General features: G+C 44.4%; 2 protein-coding genes, 1 long non-coding RNA gene and 2 other non-coding genes across 5 annotated transcripts in view; 3 read left to right on the top strand and 2 right to left on the bottom strand.

The window, feature by feature from the left end:
- Window positions 1-3,110, bottom strand: part of LOC135345612 (importin-9-like) — a gene marked incomplete in the record, with an annotated part of 6,673 nt that extends 3,563 nt beyond the window's left edge. Inside the window, 10 exon segments of the mRNA XM_064543032.1 lie at window positions 179-378; window positions 702-841; window positions 900-966; window positions 1,163-1,373; window positions 1,425-1,645; window positions 1,691-1,866; window positions 2,145-2,346; window positions 2,592-2,681; window positions 2,772-2,833; window positions 2,883-3,110. Coding sequence (XP_064399102.1) covers window positions 179-378; window positions 702-841; window positions 900-966; window positions 1,163-1,373; window positions 1,425-1,645; window positions 1,691-1,866; window positions 2,145-2,346; window positions 2,592-2,681; window positions 2,772-2,833; window positions 2,883-3,006 — 1,493 coding nt within the window.
- A 65-nt stretch (window positions 3,111-3,175) lies between these two features.
- Window positions 3,176-9,731, top strand: LOC135345616 (host cell factor 2-like). Its single transcript, XM_064543038.1, has 12 exons — window positions 3,176-3,386; window positions 3,791-3,924; window positions 6,169-6,332; window positions 6,393-6,580; window positions 6,755-6,952; window positions 7,095-7,246; window positions 7,394-7,613; window positions 7,817-7,959; window positions 8,317-8,478; window positions 8,767-9,014; window positions 9,351-9,452; window positions 9,507-9,731. The coding sequence occupies exons 1-12, from the start codon at window positions 3,203-3,205 to the stop codon at window positions 9,538-9,540; spliced, it is 1,929 nt and encodes a 642-aa protein (XP_064399108.1). The 5' UTR covers window positions 3,176-3,202; the 3' UTR covers window positions 9,541-9,731.
- On the top strand, window positions 3,972-4,039 carry LOC135345866 (small nucleolar RNA SNORD57). Its single transcript, XR_010397909.1, has one exon. It is a non-coding gene; the product is annotated as a small nucleolar RNA SNORD57 (small nucleolar RNA).
- On the bottom strand, window positions 4,884-5,841 carry LOC135345657 (uncharacterized). The gene is made up of 3 exons (XR_010397780.1): window positions 5,688-5,841; window positions 5,303-5,398; window positions 4,884-5,203 (listed from the first exon to the last, which is right to left on the bottom strand). It is a non-coding gene; the product is annotated as an uncharacterized LOC135345657 (long non-coding RNA).
- Window positions 6,617-6,684, top strand: LOC135345865 (small nucleolar RNA SNORD57). The gene has a single exon (XR_010397908.1). It is a non-coding gene; the product is annotated as a small nucleolar RNA SNORD57 (small nucleolar RNA).
- Window positions 9,732-10,274: the final 543 nt, after the last annotated feature.

Below are 10,274 nucleotides of genomic sequence, written 5' to 3'. Positions count from 1 at the left end.
GTAGAAGCCCAAAAGGCACTGATTTAGTATCCCGCTTTCTGACACTACATAATTATATAGTAACACATAGATACCAAAAGCACGTAATATAATTACTATCCTCAAGCAATCTATAGTTACCGGGACACTAGCTCATAGTTTCTGCTAGACACACTCCAGTCAGTGTCTAACAACTCACTGTGAGATGGTGCCAGGCTTGAGAGCAGTGCCCATCTTACTAGCGAGCCATAGACATCGCCCAGTGAGGAAAGGGTTAATGTTACTAGTCAAGGCAGGGAGGACGGCCGTCTCAACAAAGGGCTGACAATTGAACTGCCCGTGCCCCAGACCCACTGCCTCTAGTGCACAGCTGCACACCAACATGCACGCCTCGGCAACCTGTACATGTATGCACGTATACTCCATATATAACTGGAATAATACAATACACAGCGCTAACTTTCCGATAGCCATAACTTTAGTTCTGGTGATCCAAATTCAATGATTTTACAATTATCTGAAAGCTTAGGAAGACCCCCGTTGTTCAGATGGTGTGCTCAAATTAAAATCGGGCCATTAATTATAATTCCTAATTTTCGGGAAAAGACAATTGTATTTTGTCAAAACCAGGCCCAAAATACTTCTAACATCTCTCTCAGAAAAACCATAAAATTAAAGCAATTGCACCAACAGAACTAAAGTTACGGCCGTTCAAAGCTTACCTTCCACGATGCTTGAGTGGCAGTGAGGGGGTTCTCCTGTAGACGCTTCTCTATTGCCGTGGCGATTGCTACACAACAGAATCCCCCCAGTGTGGGTGTCTCGCACATGCCCAGTAGGAGGTCCAATGCTGACAATCGTACTGAGCGTGTGCATAATGAGTTGTCATGGAAACACGAGAGGTATAATTATATATTTACCTGAATATGAGAATTCGTTTTCATCATCTTCAACAAACCTGTTAATGTCGTCACTCCACACACACATCTGTGAGGGGTCACTATATAACTGGTTACCCCTCACACACACCCACCCACCCACACACATCTGTGAGGGGTCACTATATAACTGGTTACCCCTCACACACACACACCCACCCACCCACCCACACACACATCTGTGAGGGGTCACTATATAACTGGTTACCCCTCACACACACACCCACCTACCCACACACACATACCTGCTCTTCGGTGATCTGCATGTAGCCAATCAGATGATAGACGAGCTCTGGCAGAATTGGAGGCAACAAACGTTTGGAGAAGGAGCTCTCGCTAAGTGCACTGATGAACTCAAAGATTGCAAAAAGGGTGCTCTCTTGACCTTTGACCTCACCATCGGAATCACATACTCCCACACATGGGTCTGGGTTATTAACCACGTTGGCTACGTAACTGCAGATCACATGACTATCACATGACTAAAGGTAATATCACATGACTTACCTCGACACTGAAGACACAAGTATATTCCATACAGGGGTCACTAGTGTAAGTACGTGTGGGGTCAAAGGTCGTGGAAAATATTGCAATAGTTGACACAAAGACATGATTAACTCTCTTCTGAGGCCAGGGTCGTCATTACCATGGCTACTGTTGCCAAGCAACTCGACAAACGATGTGAGATAGTCTGGCAGTATTGGAAAAAGAAGGCCGTCCGGAGCATCCTAGAGGGAAATTAGCGGGAGAATAGCAGGAGTCATGTGACTTACCGGGAAACGCCCACACATGCTGTACACGAGGGCAGCAAATGTGTGGAATATTCTCACAGCTCTAGCCCGCGTGCGAACACTGTACAGGTTGTCTTGAACTATGACCTTTAGCAGAGCCGGCAGAACGATGGGTACAACTTGTGGCAACTGAGTATCACTAATCTCATGGCAAAACTCTGGGGATTTATGAATAAAATAAACTCTCAATACTGTACATTTTTTTCTTATACGTTACTATTACTACAACCCTTTTCACAGGAATGGGTTCTTTCAACAAGCATAATAGGCTGAATTTGGGGCAGTGCTCAAAAGCAGAAAGAAGAGTATAATTTTCCAGGGTCTACACTCACTTGAAATGCAAATCTAACATAAGTCAACTACTATAACAGGCTCTGTACACTAGTGCACACTCTGCAGTAGCATTCTGCTATTAAACAGTGACCATCATAAGTACCTGACAACACCCTCATTGCTCCATGGACCAGGTCGCTCTCCCCTGATGATAATGCAGCCATTAGCTCATCAAATAAGCAGCCCCACTGCTCAGGCCAGTCCAGAGAAGCTATGGCTGATATAGCGTATGCCACCGTGGACCGTACTTTGCTCTGTGGGTCCCTCAGGCAATGTGGCAGTATCTTCCGGATCTCATCCTTCACCTGGTGTGGAGGCAGGCAAAGACGACAAGTTAGCTACCAAACAGGCCCATTTCTTACACATTACTATATAAGAGCTTTCAGAGCATTTGTACCCAAGAACAATCACTGATCTAAACACATCATTAGATAGGCCTTTTAAAGGGCTACAAATGACATATTTTAATTGTGAAAATGCACAAAGTTATGGACAATCAAAATAGCTATCGAAACAAGTCCATTTCAGAAAAGAGAATGGATGCACATACCTGAGCTGGTGGTTCCGGCTCCTCGAACTTATCATCGAGATCTCTTGACCAATGTGTTTCCACGTACTGTTTGAGAACAATGGATGCCAACTGTGTGTGTGTGCGTGCGTGGGTGGGAGGAGGTGTGTGTGGGTGGGAGGGTATTACCATTATTGTACTACCACGTTTCTATGTGCTTACCTGTCTATATGGTATCGGACTATCGTTTGAGGCTGTGATCCGCGCCAACACAAGACCATACTCTGCATTTCACAAGTATAGCGTATGGTATAACCACATGTACACACCCACCTTCCGTTACTTCGAGTGTTTTCAGCTCATCTTCAGCCGGTTTCCTGTCGTGTGCATATCCGTTTAAAATGGCTGTGAGACAATTGACTATTGAGGAGTGTAGTGCTTCAATTTGAGAGCTCATAGTATAAAAGTTTGGCAGAGAAGAGACGGTTAGAAGATTGGAGTTTAGGTACCCACGTGGGTTTGACTGGAAATGGTCATCAAACTAGCAAATTCAATTGGTAAGAATCGACGAAATAACTAGCTGCAATCACTGTGCGTAGGCTCCCTAATATAGCGAATGAAAAAAAATCGGCTTTTCAAAGTTTCTTAACAAAATGGACTCCAGTGCGGCAGCCGACCGTGCGGTAGCGAAGGTGAACTGGAAAAAGGTTGGCGCTACCACGGGACCCGCTCCTCGGCCGAGACATGGACACAAGGCGGTGGCCATTAAAGAGCTTATCATCATATTCGGAGGAGGAAACGATGGCATCGTCGACGAGCTACATGTGCTCAATACTGGTGAGCATCAATTGGAATAGGCGGCAGCAATTGGATTAGGCGGCATCGTGGTTATAAAAATTACCCTATTTATATTTTGCATGCTGCTTGTACCAACTTGATTTAGTTTCCGTCCTGGGTGTGTGTTACCCTAGCACATTATTTTTCCCTTTGAGATATCAAATATCATATATTATCAGTTACGACATCATCTTTAATAGCCTCGAATCTATGCCTCTTGTGTATTAATGATATTCATAATACATTGTAATGATATTCATTGTAATAGATAATGGTAACGAAAAACTTGCCCTATCAAAATTCTGAGAATTTATGACAAAAAACTAAATTCTAAGTAGCTTAATAGTTATAATTACACACAGCACGCCCACACACACCCACGCACACACCACACACACACACAGCCACGAACCAATGGTTTGCACCCACTGTACGAGGAGAGAAACCCTCGGGAACTGCTGCATTCGGGTTCATCTGTGACGGTGTGAGGCTGCTCATCTTCGGAGGAATGGTCGAGTACGGCCGCTACTCCAACGAGGTGTGTGTGGTGTGGTGAGGTGTGGGTGTGGACGTGTGTGTGTGTGTCCCCTGTGATGAGCTACTTCTCCTGACCTACTGCAATGGAGGCTAAACTGATTTAATGAGTCTGAGGGGAATTTGATTTGCTCTTTACTGGTCAAGCGCAAAAGCAATGAAAAGGGTCGTTTACTCTTGTTTGCATTTGTGGTTCAAAAGGTCATCAAATTAATTAGTATGATTTTGTCGCCGCCGGCGTGGGTCAATGGCTGTACACACAGTCGATTACGCCTTGCTGCTGCCTCGATGGAAAGCTGCTTAGCAAGCATTTGGTATGTGTCCACTTGTGTATGCTACGTCGCCTTTGCAAATATTCTACGGCTACCAAGATACAGTAGTCCAGAAAGTGGACTGATGTAGCACTGAGCCTTTACTTATAATTATACTGACAGAAAGCGGTTTGTAATCTGACCACCATTATTCCAGCAATGACAACCATTCCATAACAGCATGCCCCCCCCCCCCCCCCCCCATTAGTAGTCCTTCAAGTAATCTGAACACTGTGTAATTTACTCATAGCTATCAATGTTTTTAGTTTTCTGCATTGCCAAATCAAAGGTGGTTGCATTTCAGACAGTGGGCGTGGCTAATTCACGCTCTTGTACATGTACACTGTACCATGGACCCCCCACTTAGTTGTACACTGTAACCATGGACCCTCCACCTAGTTGTACACTGTAACCATGGACCCTCCACCTAGTTGTACACTGTAACCATGGACCCCCCACCTAGTTGTACACTGTAACCATGGACCCCCCACCTAGTTGTACACTGTAACCATTACCAGTAAAGGCCGATTGTGGATACTCAGATTACTTCCGAGGCTATTTAATTAATCCTGGAAACCATGCATCAGAGGACTCCTATCAGAATCCTATGGCATCTTTAAAAGACACAGGCCAATTTACATGTCCCAGAGTGCAAGGTTCATAACACATTCATTTCAAATTTTGCAACAATAGAATGATAACATAAATGCGATCTACAAGGTTCTTTGAAAAGCTATTCGCTATAATATAATATAATTATATGTACAAACAGTTTATCAGCTCTATATAGCTTGTTAAATCTCAGGTGTTAAATCATTTCCAGTACCACAACTCGGTTTCCCAGTCGAACATAATTATATGGAATATCTGACGATGATATTGCAGAGATCTCTTCCTTTTTGGGACAGTCAGATCCAACGCAGAATGAGCTATCTGACCCCTTGCGTTTCACACAAACACATCCCACTTCGTCTGCAAAATAAGATATACATAAGAATTAGTATAATAATAATTATGTTATAGCTACCATTTTGCGATATAGTATGGCATGCATGCAGTGATGAGACTCACCGTCATGAACAGGCATATCAATAGTTTGGGCAGCTTGAATCGCACTGAGCAACTCTTGAACGCGAACATTCTGAAGCCTGTTATCCTGTTTTTCATCTAATTGTCAAGTATTCTGTACATGGATGTATGAGTATACTTTATCATACCTGTGTGTAGCCTCCTTCACCGGCCTTTGAAAGAAGGCCTGCTATCGACTGCTTGCGCATGCGCAATTTCTATCTACTTCCTTCAATCCACTTCCTTTCGTTGTGATGTCATAGTTTTACTGAGCATAAACGATGTTATCCAAAGCCCCCAGATACCGGGGGGATATTAGCGCATGCGCAAGCAGTCAATACCAGGCCCACTTCCCTAGTGGGAAGTGCGGCCTGGGATCGAGGCTAACCTGTGTGAGGCATGGCTGTTACCACGGCTGCTACAGAAACCACGAGAAAAGCGACAATAACAAGACCCTTCATTCTTCAAGTTTACTCAGTTTGTTGCAGAAAATTAATAGGCTCAGTTGTTCAGCTGTTCAGCGTCTGTGGCTGAGTGTAGCACTGAGTCTTTACTTATATACTGACAGAAAGTGGTAATCTGAGTGCATGCCTCATTATTCCAGTTATAGATGCATGCACAGTGACAACCATTCCATAACAGCATTGTCCCTCCATTGGTATTCCTTCAAGTAATCTGAGCACCGTGTAGTTTACGAGATATTAGTATAATTAGCATCAATAATTTGTTTTTAGTTTTCTGCATTGCCAAATCAAAGGTGGTTGCATTTCAGACAGTGGGCGTGGCTAATTCATACTATAATGCCTCCTGTACATGTACACTGTAACCAGGGACCCCCCACCCACTGTAACCATGGACCCCCCACCCAGTTGTACGAGCTCCTTGCGTCTCGATGGGAGTGGCGGCGTTTGACCCCCCTCCAAGATCCCCCCTCTCCACGTCTTGGACATTCCTTCAATCTGGTTGGTCAGAAAGCTGTCATCTTCGGAGGTCTTGCCAACGAGTCTAACGACCCAAAACTCAACATTCCAAAGTAAGACTAAAATCATTTTATATTTATTTATTTTTACAATTTTTAATGTCTCTCCCGTAGGTACTTGAATGATGTGTTTACGCTTGAGATACGTGAGGGGACTTCCCTTCAGTGGGTGTGTCCAACCATCGAGGGTCCTGTACCTTGTGCTAGGGAGAGCCACATCGCCGTTACCATCGGCAACAAGCTGTTAGTCCACGGTGGTATGAACGGGAAGAGGCTGAGCGACCTTTGGACCCTGGATCTCGGTGAGTTGATACAGTGTGTGGTGTGGGTGTGTGTGTCCCCTGTGATGAGCTACTTCTCCTGACCTACTGCAATGGAGGCTAAACTGATTTAATGAGTCTGAGGGAAAACTAATCACATATTTCATTAATACCATTTACCTAATGTACATAATTATACACCCCTTGCTGACACAGGTGGGGAGAAGGTCTCTTGGATGGCTGTGACGACACAGGGACCACCCCCCATCCCCTGTAGCCTGCACTCTGCTGTGATCATCAAGAGCAACTTGTTTGTGTTTGGAGGTTGGGTCCCTGTATTGTCGGAGGATGGGGCTCTGCCAACACAGGAGACTGAGTGGAAGTGCTCTAACAAGCTAGCCAGACTCAACCTCGGTGAGAGGTCATAGGTTGTGTACTGTACTTTGACTCTACCCACTGTACCTTGGTCCTCCACACACAATCTTGACTTCCAACACCCACTATACATTGACCCCCGCCCACACACTGTACTTTTACCCCACATCACCCCCTGCAGACACCTTCACTTGGGAAGGGGTCCCTGATTTCCCAGCTGATAACGAGGACTGTGCCCCGTGTCCCAGGGCAGGGCACGCGGCTGCTGTCGTGGGAACCAGGATGTACGTGTGGAGTGGGCGGGATGGCTATCGACGTGTCTGGAACAACCAGGTGTGGAAGCCAACTAGTTAGAGCATTAGAACTTGTACAGCGTGTTACAAAATGTAAATCCAACGAATGTAATGTTGCTAGCTCTAGTTAGCCTATGAAAAGTGTATTGCCAATAAATAATTATATACTCACTTTCCCCCATGCAAGGTTTGCTGTCCTGACTTGTGGTTCCTTGAGACTGAGAGACCGTCTGCTCCTGTGAGGATACAGCTGGTTAGGGCAGGGACCAACACGCTTGAGCTGCTCTGGACCAACGTGACCTCCGCCGACTCTTATCTCTTGCAAGTACAGCCGTACGAGTTGAGCACTCTGCCCAGCAAGCCCAAGAGTGAGGGAGCTGCCATTAAGGCTGACCCTACCCAGCCTGGTGAGTCTGTACAGTACATTGGTGGGCAGGGATGGGTCCAAGTGGTGGCTGTTTTCAATCCCTAAATCTCATCAAATTTGCCTCTTTATGTACATTTTTGTGTATGTTACTTTATACAGCCAACAGTAGATAGCATTATGCCTTACACACTGTATATATACTCTACAGCCTATTAAGATCCTTACATGTGCGTGTATGCACAGGTGGTGACAACACTGTGACCCCGGCTACTGGTCAGAAGGAGCTAGTGCCTCAATGGTTTGATGTGGAGTCAGCTAAAGGTACTCAGTTCACTGTGACTGGCTACAGTGTACCAGTGGAGGGGACTGCCACAGAGGGGGACCAGGTATGTAACCTCTACTGTCACTATAATTATGTACAGAACCCCTACATGTATATTATTCAGCATTTCATATTTTGAATGATATATTAAAGTTAGTCTATTTTGGGTTTTTTTTACATGGTTTTTTTTCCTATTTAAAATGTGAGCACACCATCTGAAAGAGCTCCTTCTAAGCTTTCAGAAAATCATAATTGTTGAAATTGGACCACCAGAACTCAAGTTACAGAGCCAACTCTAATGCAAAAGATCTGCTAGGCGCTAATAATTATAACAATTAACGTTATGTACCACCCACCCCCCCCACACACACACCACCACCACACGCACACACTCCACCCCCTCCCCCCCCCACACACACAGGCACCCAAGGTCCAGAGGGTGGAGCTCCAGCCGGGCAAGGCGTACAAGTTCCGAGTGTGTGGCATCAACTCGTGTGGGAGTGGTCCCTTCTCTGATGTGGCTGCCTTCAAGACCTGCATGCCAGGCTTCCCTGGGGCACCGTCCGCCATCAGGATCAGCAAGGTACCTATAGTACAGTATGTGGTATACTGTGTGTACACAGGGGATGGTGGTACCAACCACCTGGAGACAAAAATAACCTATATATTTGGAGTTTTCTACACATACATATGTACATGTATGTATTAGGGGCAAATGTTTGTGTTAAATTTTTAAAAATGCCACCACTTGGAAAGTAGGGCACACCCCTGCATGCATACATGTACTGTACAATATCTATAATTATGGCCAAACCTTCCTCGAGAAGTCTATTAAAAGACCCCCCCCCCACACACACACACACACACACAGAGCTCTGAAGGGGCGCACCTTTCCTGGGAGCCTCCTGCCAACAGTGCTGGTACCATCACAGAGTACAGTGTGTACCTAGGCCTCAAGCCTCAGCCTGGCACACAGCCTGGGACCATGGCCTTTGCTCGGGTCTACTGTGGCTCTGGTTCCTCGTGCATCGTGTCTCATGTACAGCTAGGCTCTGCACACATCGACACCACCTCCAAGCCAGCCATCATCTTCAGGATTGCCGCTAAGAATGACAAGGGGTAGGTGTGTCTTAGTGATCGTTTCCTTTATTAGCTATTAGGTACACTAACCACCTCTAGATAAATATGACCTTTTAAGGCCCAATTTACCTCATGTTAGGCTATAAAAGAGGCAAATTTATGAATATAGCCGCCACTTTTTGATAATTCTGGCACATCACTGAACTAACGTTATGCTTTTTTTTTTCAAAACTTAATGTAATGATCTTTACCAAAAATGGACTTGATGCTTTAACACCTAAGGCTATGCTAAAATTATTCTGAGCATACTTTATCCAGGGCCTATGTATGGTATGTATAATCATCATGCACACTGTGTTGTGTGTGTGTGTGTAGGTATGGGCCTGCCACTCAGGTGAGGTGGTTACAAGATCCTAAACCTGCTGACAAGGCAGCCGCCGCTGTTGCTAAGCGACCAGCACCCACGCCCCCTCCAAGGTGAACCCAAGTGTAATTTATGAACTTTTAACTTCATTATTTTTATTTATGCAGCGAGGATGCGAAGAGGCCAAAGACAGCTGTCTAACCATTCCTCCTGTTGATTCAATGACACACACATAATCTTTAACTCTATAAATCAGCCCTGTGTTGTATGACATTGTATATAATTATGCTGCATGGCTAGTCTGTTAAATAATGTTGGCTATATATAATTATAATTATAGCTCATTTAATTATAATTATAATATTTATATCATAATTATATTATTTGCTTGACTATGGTATTCGATGGCTAGTAATAACTAGTGTTCAAGCTGGCGCTGTGCTAATGCCTCTCGCCATGGTTTTGCTTTCGCTGAAAAGTATTGGAGTGTTATATTAGTTTCTATAATGAATTTTATATTAAAGTTAGCTTATCTATATAAAGTCATTGAGAAGAAAAGACTTATTTATATGCATCTATTGTTGTATTATGTGGCTTACTAGGATCTCAAGAAAGATGATTCTTCCAGGATCTGTAGTTCAGTGTATATAATATCTAAGAAGAAAAGACCTGTGTACATGCATATTGTTATCTAATCAGTATATTGTTATATGGTAGTGTTTTGTGGCTTACCAGGCCCTCAAGACAAAGATGATTCTGCCAGGAGGATCTGGATCTGGATCTTGGATATTATTTCTCACACATGGGGATTGAGCGCGCATGCGCATTACATCCACAGGAATAGATCTAATTAAAGGGTGTTCCAAAGAGATCAATTTCACAAATGGCTACTTAGCTAGCTGTTTTAACAGATATTTTCTGAATATTGTAGCTAA

Source organism: Halichondria panicea, chromosome 12, assembly GCF_963675165.1.
Source record: "Halichondria panicea chromosome 12, odHalPani1.1, whole genome shotgun sequence".
NCBI lineage: Eukaryota > Metazoa > Porifera > Demospongiae > Suberitida > Halichondriidae > Halichondria > Halichondria panicea.
The sequence above is the reverse complement of the archived record's forward strand: the minus strand, read 5'-3'. Positions and strand labels throughout refer to the sequence as shown.